The sequence below is a fragment of the Artemia sp. Qi Xiang Cuo genome, chromosome 20, assembly GCF_049724085.1.
Source record: "Artemia sp. Qi Xiang Cuo chromosome 20, ASM4972408v1, whole genome shotgun sequence".
Lineage (NCBI taxonomy): Eukaryota > Metazoa > Arthropoda > Branchiopoda > Anostraca > Artemiidae > Artemia > Artemia sp. Qi Xiang Cuo.
Window position 1 is genome coordinate 13,066,116 of NC_142813.1, and position 22,017 is coordinate 13,088,132.

Below are 22,017 nucleotides of genomic sequence, written 5' to 3' on the forward strand. Positions count from 1 at the left end.
TTGAATTTTTTTCAGTAAGGTAAAAGTTATATTCTGGATTTTAGAAAGCATCGGGTTTAGAACCCTACTGAGATTAATTCCTGCTCGTTTTGAGTTTGACTCATTTTAATTTCTGGTTGTTTTGGGTTGTATTTATTTATTGATACTGATTTGTGGAAGTTGTATGCTTGGTAGATAATTTGATTCTATTTTTGTTCATTTTTGATATTATGGACCTCTTTACTTTTTTTTTGAAAAAACTCATTTTGTGCAAAAAGTTTTTTTTGATTAATTACGAATAAGAGCGGGTTGCCCTCTCCTCAATATCTCGCTAGTTACGCTGAGCTTTCATTTTTTTTCTAGTTATTTAAAAATGACTACTGAATCACAAAGACCGTTTAATTAGAATAACAAGCTCTTTTAAAAGTTCTAAAAAAATTAGCGTAAAGAGCGAGGTATTGAGGAGAGGGCGACCTCCTTCATATGCCTTATAATTTCTCTTCGTTTCAAGTTTTAATGTTGCTCTATACTTTCAATTGGAAAAACTTATTTTTTTATTCAATTTCTGACCATTTTTTTAAATAGTGCTGGGAAATCCGGTTCCCCTCCATGGAAAACTCCTTCCCCCAAGAAATATTCCTCTAGGGAAAGATCTTCCGACATAAGCCCCCCCGCCCCTTCCACCAGAAAAATCCCCGCTGAAAAACTTCTGTACACTTCCCAATAACCAATACTATATGTAAACAATGGGCGAAGTTCATTCTACGATCACTGGTTCGATGCGATAACTTATGAAAAAAACCCATATAAACGCGGATCCGTGATCTTTCTTCCAGCAAAGAAAAAAAAAAAAAAAAAAAAAAACAACTTTGCAGCAGGGTTCCCTGGTATGATGAATCTGATGGTGTCATCTTTATTAAGATCACTTGATGTTTTAGGGGTGTTTCTCCCCCTTTTTAGAAATGGGGAAAATTTTCTCAGGCCCGTAACTTTTGATGTGTAGCATTAAGTTTGATTAATTTTAGATATTTTGAATAAGCATCAAAACTCAATTCTTTTGAGATATCTATCATAGGCAGCACCATAGCGCTGGAGTGGAAGGGGTTTTAGTTGCTTTCCAATCACTTTCGATTATTAAAAAAGGCACTAGCCATTTCAATTTCCAATCGAATGAGCCCTTTTTGAAGTTTCTACGACAACACGTTATAAAAAAAAACCTTATATGCCCCCTGGGCATAATTTACAACCCTTTCCCTGAGGGCTGTGGGGGGGGGGGGAGTGTCATCCTTAAACATCTAATTTCCAGAACTTAAAACTATGTTGAATAAAATGGTTATCTCAAAGTTTATATTAGATGTGTTTGGGGGAAAGGTGGTCGTGAGAGGCGGGTTAGTTGCCCTCTAATCACTTTCGACTATTAAAAAGGGCACTAGCCCCTTGAATTTCGAATCGAATGAGCCTTTCTTGAAGTTTCTACGACAACGCCTTCTATAAAAAACCGTACATGCCCCCAGGGAATACCTTACAACCCTTGCCCTAAGGGCTGTGGGGGATTTCCAAAAATCATAATTTCTATCTGGAAATCAACTACGCTGAACAAAATGGCTTTTTCAATATTTCGATTGGATGTGTTTCGGGAAATGGTGGGCGTGGAAGGGGTGTTAGTCGCCTTCCAATCACTTTCGACTATTGACAACGGCCAAAGTCAGTCCGGTGTTCAATTAAACGGCGCCTTTTCAAAATGTCTGCAAGAACATATTTGATATATAGGGCCCTGCTCTAAAGGAAGACAATAATAAATGCTGCACTGCACCAGTCGTGGCCTGACGTGCCCCCAAGTTCGAACTTAACTCCACAACTCTGGGGGCTATCGGGGAGTCTCCCCCTCTTTACTTAGTCCCCGTTTCTTGTATCGTTCCCTAATTTCAAGAACATTCAACTACGTTGAACAAAATGGATATCTCAAAATTTTGAGAATGCGTTTGGGAAACTGGTGGGCGTGAGAGGGCCGTTAGTCGCTATCCAATCACTTTGAACTATTAAAAATGCACTAGCCCTTTCAGTTTCCAATTGAATGAGCCCTTTTGAAGTTTCTACGACAACGCTTTCAAGAAAAACTTTATATGCCCCCAGGGCATAACTTATAATCCTTGCCCTGAGGGTTATGGGGGAGTGTCCTTAAAAACATAATTTCTATCTAGAAATCAACTACGCTGAACCTAATTTCCTAATTCCACCTAATTTCCAGAACGTTCAACTACCTTGAACAAAATGGATATCTCAAAATTCTGATTGGATGTGTTTGGGAAAATGGTGGGCGTGAGAGGGGAGTTAGTCACTATCCAATCACTTTGAACTATTGAAAAAGGCCCTTTCACTAGCCATTTCAATTTCCAATTGAATGAGCCCTTTTGAAGTTTCTATGACAACGCTTTCAAGAAAAACTTTATATGCCCCCAGGGCATAAATTACAACCCTTGCCCTGAGGGCTCTGGGTGGAGTGGTTGTCATCCTTTAAGTCCTAATTTCCAAAACTTTCAAGTACGTTGAATAAAATGGATATCTAAAATTTTGATTGGATGTGTTTATGGAAAAGGTGGGCGTGAGAGGGGCTTTAGTTGCCTTCAAATCACTTTCAACTATTAAAAAGGGTACAAGCCCTTTGAATTTCAAATCGAATGAGCTCTTTTTCAAGTTTCTACGACAAACCTTTCAATAAAACCTTATATGCCTCCAGGGCATAACTTATGATCCTTGCCCTGAGGGTTAGGGGGGAGTGTCCTCCTCAAAGAATACTTTCTATCTGGAAATCAACTATGCTGAACAAAATGGCAATCTCAAAATTTTTATTGGATGTCTTTGGGAGAATTATGGGCGTGGGGGGGGGGCTAGTTGCCCTCTAATCACTTTCGACTATTAAAAAGGGCACTAGCCCTTTGAATTTCCAATCGAATAAGCTTTTTTTGAAATTTCTACAACAACGCCATCTTTAAAAGCCTTATAAGCCCCCAGGGCATAACTTATAATCCTTGCCCTGAGAGTTTTGGGGGAGTGTCCTCCTTAAAAAGATATTTTATATGTGTAAATCAACTACCCTGAACAAAATGGCTATCTCAAAATTTTGATTGGATGTGTTTGAAAAATTATAGGCGTGGGGGGGATAGTTGCCCTCAAATCACTTTCGACTATTAAAAAGGGCACTAGCCCTTTCAATTTCCATTTGAATGAGGCCTTTTGAAGTCTCTAGGACAACAATTTTAATAAAAACTTTATATGCCCCCAGGGCATAACTTACAACCCTTGCACTGAGGGCTCTGAGGGGGTTATCATCCTAAAAAACAAAATTTCCAGAACTTTCAACTACGTTGAACAAAATGGATATCTCAAAATTTTAATTCGATGTGTTTGGGAAAATGGTGGGCATAAGAGGGGCGTTAGTCGCTATCCAATCAATTTCAACTATAAAAAAGGCACTAGCCCTTTCAATTACCAATTGAATGAGCCCCTTTTGAAGTTTCTACAACAGCGCTTTCAATAAAAACTTTATATGCCCCCAGGGCATAACTTACAACCCTTGCCCTGAGGGCTGTGGGGGAGGGGTTTTCATTCTTAAACTACGTTGAATAAAATGGCTATCTAAAAATTTTGATTGGATGTGTTTGGGGGAATGATGGGCGTGGGAGAGGGGGCTAGTTGCCCTCCAATCACATTTGACTATTAAAAAGGGCACTACCCCTTTAAATTTCCAATCGAATGAGCCCCTTTTGAAGTTTCTACGACAACGCCTTCTATAAAAACCTTATATCCCCCAGGGCATAACTTAAAACCCTTGTCCTGAGGGTTGTGGGGGAGTGTCCTCCTCAAAAATATATTTTCTATCTGGAAATCATCTACGCTGAAAAAAATGGCTATCTCAAAATTTTTATTGGATGTCCTTGGGGGAATGATGGGTGTGGGGGGGGGGGGGCTAGTTGCCATCTAATCACTTTCGACTATTCAAAAAGGGCACTGGCCCTTTGAATTTCCAATCAAATGAGCCTGTTTTGAAGTTTCTACGACAACGCCTTTTATAAAAACCTCATATGCCCCCCGGGTATAACTTAAAACCATTGCCCCGAGAGCTCTGGGGGAGTGCCCTCCTCAAAAATATTGTTTCTATGTGGAAATCAACTACGCTCAACAAAATGGCTATCCTAAAATTTTGATTGGAAGTGTTTGGAGAAATGATGGGCGTGGGGGGCTAGTTGCCCTCCAATCACTTTCAACTATTAAAAAGGGCACTAGCCCTTTGAATTTCCAATCAAATGAGCCTTTTTTGAAGTTCCTATGACAACGCCTTCTATAAAAACCTGTTATGCCCCCAGTGCATAACTTAAAACCCTTGCCCTGAGGGTTGTGGGGGAGTGTCTTCCTCAAAAATATTTTTTTCTATCTGGAAATCTACTACGCTGAACAAAATGACTATCTCAAAATATGGATTGGATGTGTTTGGGGGAATGATGGGCGTCGGGGGCTAGTTGCCATCCAATCACTTTTGACTATTAAGAAGGGCACTAGCCCTTTGAATTTCCAATCTATTGAGCCTTTTTTGAAGTTTCTACGACAACGCCTTCAATAAAAACCTTATATGCCCCCAGGGCATAATTTAAAACTCTTGCCCTAAGGGTTGTGGGGGATTGTACTCCTCAAAAACATATTTTGTATCTGGAAATCAGCTACGCTGAACAAAAGGGCTATAAAAATTTGTATCGGATGTGTTTGGGAGAATGATGGGCGTGGGGTTGGGGCTAGTTGCTCTCCAATCACTTTCAACTATTAAAAAGGGTACTAGCCCTTCGAATTTCCAATCGAATGAGCCTGTTTTGAAGCTTCTACGACAACGCCTTCGATAAAAACCTTATATGCCCCCAGCGCATAAGTTAAAACCCTTGCCCCGAGGGTTGTAGGGGACTGTCCTCCTCAAAAACATATTTTGTATCTGGAAATCAGCTACGCTGAACAAAAGGGCTATAAAAATTTTGATTGGATGTGTTTGGGAGAATGATGGGCGTGGGGTGGGGGCTAGTTGCTCTCCTATCACTTTCAACTATTAAAAAGGGCACTAGCCCTTTGAATTTCCAATCGAATGAGTCTTTTTTGAAGCTTCCACGACAACGCCTTCTATAAAAACCTTATATGCCTCCAGGGCATAACTTAAAACCCTTGCCCCGAGGGTTGTGGGGAAGTGTCCTCCTCAAAAAGATATTTTCTATCTGAAAATCAACTAAGCTGAACAAAATGGCTATCTCAAAATTTGGTTGGATGTGTTTTGGGGAATGATGGGTGGGGAGGGGGTAGTTGCCCTCCAATCATTTTCGACTATTAAAAAGGGCACTAGCCATTTGAATATCAAATCAAATGAGCCTTTTTTTAAGTATCCAGGACAGCACCTTCTATAGAAACCTTATATGCCTCCAGGGCAGAACTTAAAATCCTTGTCCTGAGGGTTATGGGGGAGTGTTCTCCTCAAAAACATATTTTCTATCTGGAAATCAACTACGCTGAACAAAATAGCTATTTCAAAGTTTGGATTGGATGTGTTTGGAGAAATAATATTCGTGGGAGGGCCTAGTTTTCCTCCAATGCTTTTCAACAATAAAAAAAGGCTCTAGCCACTCTAATTTCCTATCAAATGAGCACTTTTCGAAGTTTCTACGACAACTCCTTCGATACAAAGTGCCCGGGTATAGAGAAAAAAAACAAAACAAATTGTGCCAACATCGTTCTTTACTTAGCCGTTCTTTACATCGTTCTTTACGCTAGCGCGCTGCCTATGATTCATTGCTGAAAGCTCACCAGTTCAAAATTTTACTATAATTTTAATGTTTATTTTCAATATTAAGTACATTAGAAAATATTTGTAGTAAAATTGGTTTTCAGTAAAGCGCCAATGACGCAGTAGGTTTTAGACTTGTATAGTGAGAGAAGGATGCGATACCCAAACTCTTGTTTGTAGTGATTTTTGTTCGTTTCAAGCTTGAATTGCATATTCAATTTAAGCTTCACTCGTTTTAAGATTTATTTATTCATTTACTTTAATATCTATTGTATATTTGCTTGCATTGATTGTTTATTTAATTTCTGTTAGTTTTAAGTTTCATTCATACTTCAATAGCAAAATTTTTTTTTTCATTTTAAGCTTGATATTTATATTCAATCTAAGCATTACTCGCGTTAAGATCGTTTTATTCATTTATAGGATTAAGGATGAAGGATGCCTTGAGAAAATTACCACTTTTTAAGGTCATCGTTTAAGGTCAACAAAGAATCTACTCTAGAAGGGAAAGATCCACAGGACATTCGGTGAGCATAACCAATCCCAAAATAGAATATGCCGGATTATACAATTAAAGAATTGGTTTTAAATGACAGGGTAAAATCTGACTTGGATCCGACTTCTATTGTTTAAACTTTGAGTTCCATCGAGTTCCGAGCAAACTCCATTGTTTGCTCAATGTGGCATGGTGAGTTTTTTTAACTCATTCCACAGTGAGTGGAATGATTTGATGCATCCATGGATGCACTCCACATGCATGCACACGAGTCCATGTGCACGGAAAGAGTCCCTGCATGCACTCCAGAAGTCATCAATAACCACATGATCTTAACATTTCTTTAAGGGAGAAACCTAACAGGTAGACAGAACGATAATAATCAGTAAATTTTCATGACTAGAAGAACAGATTATGACAAGCATGATAAATTGCAACTAGTGAATGATAATGAAATTGTAGTTTTATTTGGATCCAAAGGACCGTAGAAGGTAGGACTGCCGAAAAATAGCAAAATTTCATGAAAAACACAAGCCTTAAGCCCAATCCAGGGGAATTAGGTGGTTGATCCCCCCCCTTCCCGATATGTTTTTCTGACTCGTAAAAACGTAAAAAAATGGATATAAATATATTTTTTATGGGTGATGGAGTTTTTTTGCGTAACCCCCCCCCCCCCCCGAAAAAAAATCATTGTATATAACCCCCCAAAAAAAAGTCTTGGATACGACCCTGCTTAAGCCCCATTCAGGATTAAATCGTATACTTTATTTCTTTCAGCGCCGAAACTGAACACAAAAAGATGAAGACGAGATTGGCACCTTAGGATCATAGGCAGCGCGCTAGAGCTGCCTAAGTAAAGAACGATGTAAGCACAATGGGCACTTCGCCACCCGGGCACTTCGTATCGAAGGAGTTGTCGTAGAAACTTCGAAAAGGGCTCATTCGATTGGAAATTGGAGACAATATGGAAATTTGAGGAGGACAATCAAAATTTTGAGATAGCCATTTTGTTCAGCGTAGATGATTTCCAGATAGAAAATTTTTTTTTTAGGGCAAGTACTCCCCCTCTCACGCCCACCTTTTCCCCAAACACATCCAATCAACATTTTTAGATAGCCATTTTATTCAACGTAGTTGAAAGTTTTGGAAATTAGGTCTTTAAGGATGACAACTCCTCCCCCCACAGCCCTCAGGGCAAGGGTTGTAAGTTATGCCCTGGGGAATATAAAGTTTTTATTGAAAGAGTTGTCGTAGAAACTTCAAAAGAGCTCATTCAATTGGAAATTGAAAGGGCTAGTGCCTTTTTTAATAGTTGAAAGTGATTGGATAGTGACTAACGCCCCTCTCACATTCACCATTTTCCAAAACAGATCCAATCAAAATTTTGAGATATCCATTTTGTTCAGTGTAGTTGAACGTTCTGGAAATTAGGTCTTTTAGGATGATAACCCTCTCAGAGCCCTCAGTGCAAGGGTTGTAAGTTATCCCCTGGGGGCATATAAGGTTTATATAGAAAGTTGTTGTATAAACCATAGGCAGCACGATCGCGCTGCCTAAGTAAAGAACGGGGACACTCGAGAACGAGACAAGAAACGGGGACTAAGTAAAGAGGAGGACACTCCCGCACAACCCTCAGGGCAAGGGTTTTAAGTTATGCCTTGGGGGCATATAAGAACGACGTTGGCACAATGTATTGTTTATTAATTTTTTTCTTTTGAGCAGGGCTCTTCATATCGAAGGAGTTGTCGTAGAAACTTCGAAAAGCGCTCATTCAAATAGAAATTGGAGTGGCTTGTGCCCTTTTTAATATTCCGAAGTGATAGGAAGGCGATTAACACTCCTCTCACGCCCACCATTTCCCCAAATACATCCAATCAAAATTTTGAGATAGCCATGTTGTTTAACGTAGTTGAAAGTTCTGGAAATTCGGTCTTAGAGGATGGCAAGCACCCTAACAGACCTTAGGGTAATGGTTGTAATTTATGCCAAATGAATGTGCAAATGAATGTGCATTGTCAGTTTAATATACATACACTGATATTTAGTAATCAAAATGTTAATATTATTTGATTTATTAAAGGTATAAAAGCAAAAACATTTAGATTTTTTCAGTAAAGTGCAAATTTTGTTCTGGCCTCGGGAAGTCATAGGGGTTTTACGCCCAACTTATGTTAATTACTGCTCGTTTTGCGTTTGACTCGGTTAATTATTGTAATTTCTGTTCGTTTTGTTTTTTTTTGTTTAATAGAGTTCTTTACTTTTCTTTGAAAAACTTATTTTGTGGAAAAAGTTTTTTAAATTAATTAAGAATTATAAACTATGGTAAACAAGATGCGTTATATGCACCCTTTGAGACCCGGTAAAGCAGAGTAAAAACAAAGTCAACGCGCAAAATAATGCAGACCAGGAGTGGTCCCCAAGGACTTGTCGAATGAAAATTCGGCGGCGGCCACCAATTGATTGGCGTTTGTTCAATTTATAGCGTATTTGCGCTTTTTTTTTATTTATTCGAAAACTAAATAGGGATCAGTTATTATTGTAATTTTTCTTCCTTCTAGGCTAGAGTTCTCGGGATCCACAATTCCTTTACAGCTTCATTACCATGACCAAATCTCGTAAAAATAAGGGGGAGGCTTCAAGCTTAACGTCTCCCAAACATTCTTTCAATCCTACTGCCTGAGTGCAAAAGAAACTTTAAAAAGGAATCAAAAACGAGAAATTGCCACTCCCTTATGATTTCTGGTAATATTTCTGGTCTACGCTGTTATTATGAAAATAGAGTAACATTAAATCCCAAGATTAGCAGAATTTATTCCTTATAGAAGGGGAACTGCTTCTTCTTCATCCCTACCTCATGCTCACAGAAACTTTGGAGGGTTCTCAATAGATCAGAGATTGAGAGTTCTAGCCCTTTTTTATGAGACCGAAAGTGATTGTAGACCAGCCAGCCGCGGGGGGAGGGGTATTTTATGCAGGTGTAATTTCCAAGGGCATGGTTTTCAAGGTGGGGGGGTATTTTCCGAGGGGTAAACGACGGCCACCATTTTATTCCATCTCTGGATTTCCTGGTCTTGTAACCTGTATTCCACTTCTTTGACTAGCCTAGATCTATATGGCAATTCCCTGAGGTCTGTTCCCTTCATTCCAATACTTAGAAGAAAAAAAACAGCGTTTATTTCCACTTTACCATTGTTTTTCCTTCATGGGCATCGCAACAAAAACTAGCTGCCACACTTTATAATCTCGCCCACAACCTCTCTCCTTTAACTTTTGAGACCTTTTGTAGTAGCTCTTTTCTTAAATGCTGCTATTTTTGCATTACGGAGCCAAAATTAAAATTCAAGATACCAAACTAGAAATAAACTCAAGCGCTTCCGTTGAAAGCTTTGACAGGCTTGTAGTTGTCATACATTTAAATAAGCTTACTTACACGATCTAAAGCCAACAATCAACGCTTAGTACTAACTATTAGAAGACTATTTGATTAATTATTTGAGGGGAAAGCAAAATATTCAGTTGAACAATCTCAGAAAGTAATTCGATGCTAGTAATTCCCGACAACCCGCCGCCACTGAACATGATGGCGGCATGCAGAAGCTTTTGCAGAGGTGGGTCATACTTTCGGCAGCAGCCACCGGTTTTTGACGTGGCTTCAGGAACTAGTCAGAAATTCCTTTTGATGAAAGCACTGATTGGGGCAAACCAACATCTTATAATCTTGTTGTCAGGAAAGGAAAAGTGCACATTTATTCTAAACTGTTTCATCCATAAAACACTAATGGAATCGTCTAATATTGACCTGAAATGGAAAAGTAGCATCCATTTCCGACTTGTGACAAAAACGCAAACAAAAATATGTCAGAAAGGTTAATGTTCTTCCTCAAGATTGATAGCCTTTCCATTTGTTATCTGCCGAGAGAAATCAACAACCGTAAAATGGCTCTTTCTTCTTTTCTTCGATAGAGCATAACTTTATATGGCAAATTCCCTATCTTTTATTATTTTTTTTGGGAAGTAATATTAACACAGGAGGAAGTAGTCACCACAGATTCAATACAGTACAGGTCTACATCACAGTATATCATGTTGTATCAAGCAATTTTAACGATAAGTTACCGTGAAACTCCGAAATCGGTGAATGTCGACATTCACCGTTGAATATCCAAAATACCTTTTTTCTCCTTGGATTTAGTCAATATTACCAGATAACTTTTCAGTTTTATTGAACGGTTTGATGGTGATAGGTTAGGTTAGGTTGGTTTAGGTTAGACTTTTAAACCATTTCTGAGATTTATAACCTAATTTAGCCTCAAACAACCTAACCTAATTTTAACTTTTACCATCATGGCTTGCATAAGACTAACAAAGCTGATTAACAAATTGAATCCAAGCAGGGAAAGAGGAATTTCAACCATTCACCGGTGAATGCCGACATTAACCATGATTTCGGGCATTCACAATAACAGATATACCATAAACTGCCAAAAAAACAACTAAAAATTACCCTTACCCAGTCACAAGGACTTCGCAGTATGGTGGAACCAATGTCCCCTCTTTTCCTCCAGTGATTGGCCAGCCTCTTTCACTAAAGCCAGTTCTTTTGTTTGAAACTCCCCCAACTGAGTAAAGTGCAGGTATTAAATCGCTAGGTGCATTGACAAAGTACTCAACACATGTAATTCGACTGGTGTGCAAATCCATTGGATAGGGATTTTCAAGGCAGGGAAAACCCGGCGTCAATAGATCAACGATTATCAGATCATTTTGAAGTAAGACTATGATGGAATGAGGGTCTTGAAATTCTGAAAAGAAAAGAAAATTAAGGAAGGTCCATGTTTTCTTTCTATTAAATTACAACATTCAGATATATGGTAACATACAATCGGTGCTTCCCCTATTCCTGAGTATTTCGAGGTCTCCCTGTATTTCCCCGACAGAGGAAATATCTCCAAGAGAAAGAGGAAAATATCTCCAAAAATTAAGGTCCGTAAATACGCGAATGTTAACAAAAACTTTAATATATTATTCCCCTTTAACGCTATTTTTTTTTAGCAAACTTTGAAAAGTCCAATTTTTCCTCGGGAAAATTCGGAAAAAAGCTAGGCAACTCGAGGGTAGTAGAAATACTTCCCCGTATTTCTTCAATAGACTATTGGGTTCTCCCAAATCTCCCCGAAAATTAACTTTCGTATATACACGAGCGTTATCAAGAAATTTAGCGTATTAATTCTCGTTAACGCTATTTTTCGGGGAGATTTCGAAGAGCCAAATTTTCTCTCGGGAAAATTTGGGGAAACCCCAGGTAATTTGAGGGTAGTGGAGACACAACCCCTTATTTCTTCGTTAGAAAATTTGGTTCTCCAAATCTTCGTGAAAATCACCGCTCGTAAATAAACAAAAGTTAACAAGATATACAATTTGTAAATTCCCGTCAACACTATTTTCCTGTAGATTTTTCATTTAGTTCATTTTTCTCTTGGGGGAATTCAGAGAAACCCCAGGTAATTCAAGGGTAGTGGGAAAAAATGGTATTTCTACGATAGACAATTGTTTAGTTTCAGATTTCCATTAAATTAACGTTCGTAAAATACACGAACATTAACAAAAATTACAATTTGTTAATTCCCGATAACGCTATTTTTCGGTTAAATTTTGAAGAGCTCAAATTCCTCTATGAAAATTCGAGGAAACCCCAGGTAATTCGAGGCTAGTGGAAATACTACTCTTTATTTCTTCGATAGACATGTGGGTTCTCTTAAATCTCCCTGAAAATTAACGGTCGTATATAGACGAACGTTAACAAGAAATACAATTCGATAATTCCGGTTAACACTATTTTTTCGGAGATATTTCGACGAACCCATTTTTCCTCCGGAAAATTTGAAATTTCTAACAGGAAAGACAATTTTTTGATTCCCGTTAATGCTATTTTCGGGTAGACTTTGAAGAGCTCAATGTTCCCTCGGGGAAAAAACAAGTAATTTGAGGGTAGTGGAAACACTACCCCTTATTTCCCCGACAGACAATTAGGTTTTCCAATATCTCTCCAAATTAACGTTCGCCAATACACGAACGCTAACAAGAAACGCAATTTATTACTTCCCGTTAAAGCTAATTTTCAGAGATTTCAATTAGCCCAATTTTTAAGAAAACTTTAGAAATACCCCATACAATTCGGGGGTAATGGAATTTCATGTAGAGGTCAAGAAGTTACTGGTTTTTTTGCACCGTGGTTGCAGCGGCAGACAAAACTTAGTAAAGAATGGACTCTAGCCCATAGTAACTGAAAAACTTAAACACTCGTTGCGAAAAATTAAAAATAAGGAACGATTTGCTACATCGTATACTGTATAATGGATAGAGATCCATTATACAGACCCAGACACATATTATAAACTAAGAGAAGATAACAAGAAAATCTATGAAGACGGTGAATACAACATAAGCGGGTATTTTCGCTATTGTTTTTAAGCATTAACCGTCGCCAGCGAAACATAAAATAAAACAAATAAAAAGAAAACAAACTTACTCAAACAAACTCAACGATAAAAGGAAGTTTCAAGCTAAAATCATAAAATACATTTTGGAAGGCTCTCAGCGTCCTCACCTCACATAGGTTCAGCCAAGATTCTAATATCTGCTTAGGTTATATTCACTGTATTTTTCACTGTCTCCATAGATTCCCTCGTTATCTCCCCTTAGTTTGTATAGGGGAAAGATAGTGTGGCCTTCGTCATTACTCAGGTTCATGCCCAAAATATTGGTTTGGGGTAGGGCGGAATGGTCAAAACTTCAATATTAATGCAAAAAATAAGCAAACTCTATGGCAAATAGGGAAACAAAATCATAGAAATTTCACAACCTGGGGGGAGGGGGGAGATGAGAGCCTAAATCCCACTCGCCTACTTACATGGCTCAGTTATAAAAATAACAAATATTGTTTGATGAGAATAAAAGGCGACGTTAAAAAAAAAAAAAATTCATTATTCAAGGAGGAGTGGTACCCCTTTCTAAATTCTTTGTGCCAAAGTTTGGCCGACGCTTCCCTGAGATCATTTCAGAGTGAAAATACATAGCTCGTCGATTCAAGCAAGGCTTTCTGAATGTTAAAAAAAATATTTTCCTTAAACATAGATTTTTCAAGAGAAGGTAAAGTAAAGAGCCATATTGAAACTTAAAATAAGCAGAGATTAAGTCATACAATAATTCAAAACGGAGACGGGTTCCATTTTCATTGACATGGTATGGAGTCCCTCCACCTATTACACCACGCCACTTACCAGCTAGGTCTGAGAATGTGGCGGTAAAGTCACCCAGAAGAGTGATGATGTCACGGAGAAATATCCGTGACAATAACGCTGACAGCTGAGAGTAAAATTCGTTTTTAATAGACTCATCAGCATCATTAGTCGAGACGTAACATACTATTATACTCCAATTCCCATGTTTGTGCTGAAGCCCTGCTGTCATTATCCTGTCGGATATTTGCTGGGATGATACAAAATATTTCATTACGTTCGCAGTCATGACAAGACCCATGCCATTCGGGCCGACTGACGCGTTTCCAGACTTAAGCAAGTAATATCCGTTCCCAATGGATTCGGAGTTGTTGCCAAGAAGATGTATCTGCTATTGACGTATTATTATTCTTCAACTCCCGAGCAAACAGGAATTTTGATCCAGGGAAGTTCAGCGTAAAAACATTCCAGGTGGCGATTTTAAAGCCACCTTAGTCAATTAGGTAGAATCGTTAATGAGAACTCAGTTCATGGGCAGGCAGGGGTTGATAGTCAGAAGGAACTAGAGCATCCGAGGCAGCATCTGCTCTTTTTGTGGCAATCATTTTCAGATGGAGGGTCACCGTCCCAGCCGATCCTAGGCCTGTGGATTGTGGATCCTAGGCCAGTTTTCCTTTGAAGAAACTATATCTTAGTAAATAACACAGTATTTACACTAGATTCTGATTAATGGATAATTCTTCTGAGTTTTGCTTGTTTTTGTGAGTTTTTTAGGGCTGAAAAAATTCTTCCTAGCTAAGTGATCTATTATGAGCTGAATCCCCAATAAAGTATAATATCTTTAGGCATGAATTCATACTGATTTGGAGGTAATAGGCCTGAGATTGCTTGTGCAGCTACTTGGCTCTTGCTGACAGAAGAGCGTCGCTAGGTGCAGAAAACCTGTTAGAGACCAAGATTGACCAAGGATTACATAAAGCCTCCATTCAACTGGAGGTCTCAGGGACTTCTTGCTGTCCGGATCTAACCCGGCAATTTCAATGATTTAAGTAAAATGAAAATTAGGGGGTCCGTTTTATTCCCCAGGAAAATTTCCCCGTGGAATTGATCCCTTTAAAATTTTTCAACACTATTACAGAAACTACTTCTCTTGCTACTACCACTACTACTAAGATATTAATGCTATTAGGACTAAGTGTATGCAGCTGAAAATTTGACAAGATATTGAGGGAAAATTTGAACTAAATCAGAACACACTACGCGCATGCAGATTGTTAAAGAGCCTATCTCAAGAATGGATTTGGGTATTAAGTTGGAAATTTCAGAAAATCCTTAAAGGGGAACCCATTGACCAAAAGGTAATATGTGCATGCTACAACTAATATTACTACCGCTACTACTTTAACTGCTACTACTACCACAACAGCAACTAAACTGCTACAAATAACCACCACTACTACTACCACACTGCTCCATTTACAATGTTAAGCAAAAATTTGAACTAAATCAAAACCCACTACGTGCATGCAGATTGTCAAAAGGAGTGGCCGGCGTTTACTCCCCCTGAAAATACCCCCTCCGGAAAATACCCCCCCCCGAGGAAAATTCCCCCCCCCCCCGTGAAAAATAAGGCTTTCCAAATTTGATAATTTGAGTTTTATGTTTTTTTATTTCCGTAGGGAAAAGGAGTTTTGGTGTTTGTGTATTATGGGCTACTCACTCAAGTTGCCGCTGTGGAAAACTAGAGAACAAGCCGGTTTCTTCGTCAGTTTTTTTCAGCTTAGCGCGAGACAAGACAAAGACAAGTGACAAAATATATAGGAAATATATAATTTGGGCTATATTTTTGCACATAAGGGAGGGGGGTAAAGTATTTGGAAAGTTTTAAGTCAGAAAACAATTCTTTCTAGGTATATAATCACTAAAAAATTACAGAAGAATAGCGAGGTATCTGGAAATTTTGTTAAATAAAAAAAAAATTCCAGAATAAAGTAAATGTAGTATTTCATTTAAATGTTTTTTCCAAGTCTTAAGTGTTTTTCGTTTTTTTCAATGACCGTTTTTCCAAGTATTAAGTACTATTATTAGGTCAATGTAGTGTTTCATTTAAGTTTTTTATGATGATCGTTGATCAAAGTTTATGTTATTTGTTCCTTTCATTTATGTTATTTTTCTGTGTTCATGGCCGAATATTTGGCTTTAAAATACACCTATCTATCTATCTATCTAATATGCAGAATAAATATACCAAACACATTTTGCCTGCAGACCCGCTATACTTTACCCCCCTTCCTAATGTGCAAATCTATAGCCCAAATTTATTTCTAAAGTAACGAAGAAACTAACGAAAAAAAAACGGTGTGTTCTCTAATTTTACAGCGCAAACTCGAGTGAGTGGCGCATAATACACATGTACCAAAATTTCTTTCCTCTGCTGAAATAAAAAAAATAAAACTCAAATAGAATTCTCAAATTTGGAAAGCCTTATTTTCCACGGGGGGTATTTTCCAGGGGAGGGAGCATTTTCCGGGGGGGGGGGGGATTTTCCGGGGGATATTTTCCAGGAGATGTTTTCCGCAGGGGTATTTTTCAGGGGCGGGGTATTTTCCGCGGGAGGGGAGGGGAGGTAATCGCCAGGGTGGGGGAGGTAAATGCCTAGAACCGTCAAAAGGGCGTCTCTCAAAAATGAACTTGGGAATTAAGTTTGAACTTTCAGAGAATGCTCAAAGGCTAAAATCAACTGATCAAAAGGCATAATATGCACGCTACTACTAATACTACTACCACTGCTACTTTTGCTGCTACTGTTACTCCAACTGCTACTTCTATTGCAGCTACTTGTAAGGCTAAGAGAATTGAGATGAAAATTTCAAGAAGTATATGAACATACAGGTTATCTAAAGGACATATACTAGGACTACTACTAGTAGTAGTACTAGAACTTATACTACTACTATGACTACTATTGGAACTATGCCCAAGGGTATGAAGGTGAAGTTTTCAGGGAATATTCAGGGAGGCAGCTGAACTGAATCAAAACCAGCCGTTTGTATGCAGGTTGTCAAAAGGGCGGATGAGCAATATCTTAGGAATGGTTTGGTGTGTGAAGTTGAAACTTACAGGGCTTGTTGTGAGGGATAATGAGCTAACCAAAATACAATATTTGCATTCTAATGCTACTGCTTATGCTCATACTACTACCACTACTGTTATTGCTACTACTAGACCCCGGCGCCGCGCAGATGAGGGAAGACCTGCGGCGGCGGGGCAAAAACCAGCCCGCCGCGCCACGCCGCCGTTAAGTCGTTGGCGGCGTGATGCGGTTAAGTGGTCGGCAGCGCGACGCAAGCATGATAAATGCTGACCTCACACATTAATTTTTTCTTAAGTCTTTCTCAAATCACAGCTTAAATTTACAACAGATTCGACCCTATTCATGAGTTCAAAAATTCAAAAGTCACTGGCCGGAAACTGGTCTTCTTCGTTATTCATCAAGAGAAGTAGAAATGAGGTAGAAACGAAATGGCTGTGGCGTTTCAGAACCCTTGCATAATACGAATAGTTGAATTATCTTTTAGTTATGTATTCTTAACATAAATAATTATCAAAATTAGTAGTTTTTTTCATCGAGCATTACTGCATATACAACTTCAAATACCGTATCACAAAATTCGTCAGTTATCTGGATAAAAATTTTGAATATAACTTTGAACTTAGAAGCTTAGTTTTTTCATAATGCCCTTTGCCTAAATCTTTTTTGTCCCCTTTAAAACATTTGAAATGGTCGATTTTGATATTGATTGTTATTTTTTGCTGTTTTGGATTCTTAAAAAGACTTGTTGTCTTAAAAACTGGTTTTTAATTGCAATTTAAAAAAATGCATTTTAAAGTTATTCGGCTTCTTTATAGAATATGTATCATGTAGGCTAAGGCACAACTGCTGCTTTTTTATTGCTTTTGGCTGCTCTTTTGGATATTATTCGTTTTTTTTTCCTTTGGGGATTCATTCCAAATTATAAATTGATAAATACCTAATATCAGTCAAATTATAAAATGCATCTAAAAGGAGTAAATTTATCAAATTGGAAAATACATGATGAATGCTTCACATGTGAACAGCTCTGTCACAATAAACGAAAACACAATTAATGGTTTATTCGGTATGAAGAAAAATTAAATGCCAGCTATTTTCTTAGGTAAAAAATGAAAAGTTCATCTTTTCTTATTGAAATTAAATGAAATAATATGCAGACTGAAGAAGCTCCAGGAAGATGTTGAGATTTCCCTCCTAGTTCGTCCCTTTTATTCAAAGTAAAATGTTTGGACACTTAGTATCATTTGTTGAGTTCAAGCTTTGATTTCCAAATGCTTGCAAAAATTACGAAATTTAAGAAAGTCGCAACAATAAGTCTCCTGTGGTCAAAATACTCAAAGACTCCTCTTAGATTCCCACCCAGGCTCAAAGCTTCTGCTGTGGTCATTTCCATGGAAATCTCTAAAGAGTTTCTTTTTAAAATAGCTTTCAAGCGTAGTTGGGGTATTTAGCCTTTTTTGCTTTTCTTCAAAGCTTTGAAAAAAGTGTTATAATATTCCAAATGATACATTTGTTATATTTGTGCATATTTTTGGTAATCATTTGTGCGGTGATCGAATTTTTTAAACCACTGTAGATACGTAAGAACGTTGCAACATCTCGTACCCTGAGGTCATAAGACTGTCAAAGACTCCTCCTTGAACCTCCCAAATTGAAAGCTTTTATTAAGACCTGGGCTTTTAATGTAACTTGGGCACTGGACCAAGGGCGTCATTGTCACTCGAGCCAACGTTAGGTGGGGATGTCGATATCGCTTTCGTCACACCAATTCGTTTTAGTGTGAATCTGCCTGGTACTTATGAATGAATGTTTTCAAATTAAACCCGCTTCATCAATAAGCAAAAAAACGGGTTGGACGCATATGTTCCTTTCCCTTTGGAGGATAAAACCATGCAAGTGCTGTATCAAGTATAACTCATGAAAATCTTGTTAATTTTTGTTAACTTTTAAACTTTTTGGCATCCCCGCTTTTAATAAAAAAATATCAAGTTACTATCACTTAAACGTTATATCTCCCTATGCCTCCCTCCTCTGGGTGCCATCTTTATAGGACACCGTCTACGCTTTAAATAAAAAAAATAATTAATTTCTTGGCACCCCTGCTTTCAAAAAAAAAAAATCATCGAGGTATTATCTTTTAAATATGATAGCTCACTACCCCCCCCCTCTCTATACCACCTTGACAAAATGCCGTCTCTGCTTTAAATTAAAAAAAATAACTTTTTGGGATCCCTGCTTTCAATAAAAAAAATTCGAGATATTATTATTTAAATGTAATACCTCCCTACCCCCTCCCTCTAAATACCACCTTGATAGGATACCGTCTCAGCTTTCATTGGAAAAATAAGTTACTTAATAATTAACTAGGTCACTATATGGTTAAAACAAACACGCAAAATAACGTTAAACAGCTTAGTGTTTCTTGAAAAAATTGAGGGTATGAGTAAAGGGATACAAAGACAACAAAAAAAATTTCGAAATTATTCAGATATACCTCAAATTATTGGAAAACTGAGTCATAGATTTGCCGTGGCATTCAATAAGACCCAAAGAATTTAACTAAAAGGGAGCACACACAAAATCCAAATTAGGCCAGTAGCTTATGAGAAATCACAAAATATCCAAGACAATGAAAAAGTCTTAATGGGGGGGGGGGCCCGGGGTCGATCAAAATGTTTCAAGGGTTTCCCAAGGAATTTGATATCATTTTCTTCCGTCTCCACTTTAAATGAAAAAAATAATTATCTTTTTGGCATTCCTGCTTTCAATAAAAAAAAATAAGGTATTATCCCTTAAAAATGATAGCCCCCTATCCCCCCCTATAGGCAATAATTTAAAATTTATTTATAAGTCATATTTTTGGGGTAACTTCTGAACAACTGAGTTTCATACATTCAGGGGTTCTAAAATTTAGTATTAATCATTTAGAAAACCTTATCTAAAAACAGCAAAAAAAAAATGTGCAAACTTTAAAATTCAGCTGTAGAAACAATCTGTCGGCTATCAATTTCATAATCCAACTGAGGACTGAAGCTGTATAGTAGTGAATTCGTTCTATAATTCTATTCAACTTGAAAATAAAATTCTTGACTACGAACGATGGTATAAATAGCGATTTGGAAACTACGTTCGAAATGATTTAAACTCATTTCGTTAAGGATACTGTTTTTTGTCAACATATGAAGAACTGTGTATATTGCAATATTTGCTATTGCATATTGCGTCTGTCTGGTTTTTATGCAAAGTAACAAAAGAGACGAAAATTAATGAACAAGAGAGTAGTGAAGAATTATGGTATGCAAAGTAATATTTGGCAGGGAAAGTCACTGGTAATAAATCGCTAGGGATGGCACCGTGATTGCGTGATTTTCGGGGAACTAAATTTTTTTTCGGGGTGAAGCATAGATTTTTGGGGAAATACCCGAAAATTCGGGGATAGTGCAAGCCCTGGTTGATGTCTAATCAGGAAAATCGAAATACTAAACCACACGAGAAGGAAAAGCTCCGACTTTGCAGTTGACGCAATAAAGAATTGCCGCAAAATTAATTTAACGTCGACCAAACGCCGCCGCCTCTGTCGGCGGCGGCGCGCCTTTGTTGCGCCGGCGGCGTTACAACACTTCGGCGGCGTTCGACCGAGCCTCTCGTCGGCGGTGTTGGGTCGATCCGCCGGCGCGGCGCCGGGGTCTAGCTACTACTATTACAACTACTACTAAAGCTAGGCTACTAATAATAATCTTACTGCTACAACTATTACTACTTGTACTACTACTATTATTACTACTACTACTACAAAAAGCTGAGGGAAGTAAGGAGACAATTTTGAAGAATATTGAAACTGTATTGAAATAAAACAAAACACACTATGCACATACAGGTTGTCAAGAGGACGTATCAGCAGTGGTTCAGGAACGGTTTGTGGAATTAAGTTGAAACTTTCAACGTGTATTGAGGGGGATGTTAAAGAAAACCAGAGGTGCTATGTGAATGCTGCTACTAATACTACAAAATATAATTTGCACTTTATTAAAAAAAAAAAAAAAAAAAAATGTGAACTGACAGTTAAACAAATATATACTGACATTTATTCCTTAAAGTGTTAATACTGTTTATTAATTGAAGTTAAAAAGCGAAAACATACAATATTTATGTGAAATATTCGCTTTGTTTTTTCAGTATTTTCATTTGGCCTATAAAAACCCCATTTTTGCTCGTTTTTCTTTCTTTATATAATATTTTCTTTTCAGTAAAGTAAAAATTATTTTCTGGTCTTCAGAGGGCATGAGGGGTATCGGTTCTATTTATGTCAATTTATGCTCGTTTTAAGTTTGACACGGTTATTTATTGTAGTTTCTGTTCATTTTGGGCTTCATTTATCTATTGAGGTGATTTGTGGTAGTTATACGCTTGGAAGATTATTTGACTACTAACAGTAGTACTAGTATGAGGAGAAGCAGTTGCAATAGAATGCAGATACTGTCTTTTCGTTAGTAACACCCCATCCAACAAGGCCAATAAGTTTCAATTTCACACACGACACAGTTCTCAAGATATTGATGATACACCCTTTTGACAACCTGCATACAGACAGCGTCTTGTGACTCAGTTCACCCCCCCTCAAAATTCCCTGAAAATTTTACCTTCATACCTTTAAGCATAGTTGTAATAGTAGTCACAGTAGTAGCATTACAATTAATGGTAGTAGTGTTAGTAGTAACAACACTAGTACTAGTAGTAGCAGTAGTATTAACGTATTACCTTATTGCCAACTAAACATCCCTCTCATCATGTCTTGGAAGTTTCAATCTAATACCATTAGCCGTTGCAATGGCATTGCTGATATGTTCCTGTATAGGAACAAGATAGCCTTTATATTCATATAATTCCTAAATTTTCATCTTAATGCTTTTAGCATTACAAATAGCTGTTATAGAAGTAGTAGTAGTAGTAAACGTAGAAGTGGTAGTAATATTAATTATAGAATGCGTATATTGCCTTTTGGCATAAGAGAGCAAAGGGAAAAGAAATTTGCTAAAAATATCAGGTTATAATAGTTAAAATCAAAATAGTAAAAGATAAATCTAAAAATATGAAAGCTGATTTCTCTGTTGATACTGTACCATAGCAACCATACATGGATTCGAATGACACCGTACCCTTAAACGAATGTCCAGCACCAAAAGAAAAGCAGCCAAAAACCATCGAAACATTCAGAGAACAGCTAAGGATCGACTAAGTATTTTAGCAACATTTAATATTTGGTTTAAACGTAGACTTAAGTCCGACCAAACAATTTTTAAACGTGCCTGTCAAGGGCATATCCAGTATTTCTGTTTGGGGGACACAAAAAACTTTACAAAACACATAAAAAATTTGTTGATATTCATTTTTTTTA

The 22,017-nt window shown here is 37.6% G+C and overlaps 1 protein-coding gene across 1 annotated transcript in view; it reads right to left on the reverse strand.

Annotated features, from left to right (window-relative positions):
• Nucleotides 1–22,017, reverse strand: part of LOC148939885 (syntaxin-binding protein 5-like) — a 149,693-nt gene that overhangs the window by 36,800 nt on the left and 90,876 nt on the right. The window contains exon 5 of the mRNA XM_089106023.1: nt 10,801–11,092. Coding sequence (XP_088962149.1) covers nt 10,801–11,092 — 292 coding nt within the window. The remainder of the gene's footprint in view (nt 1–10,800; nt 11,093–22,017) is intronic.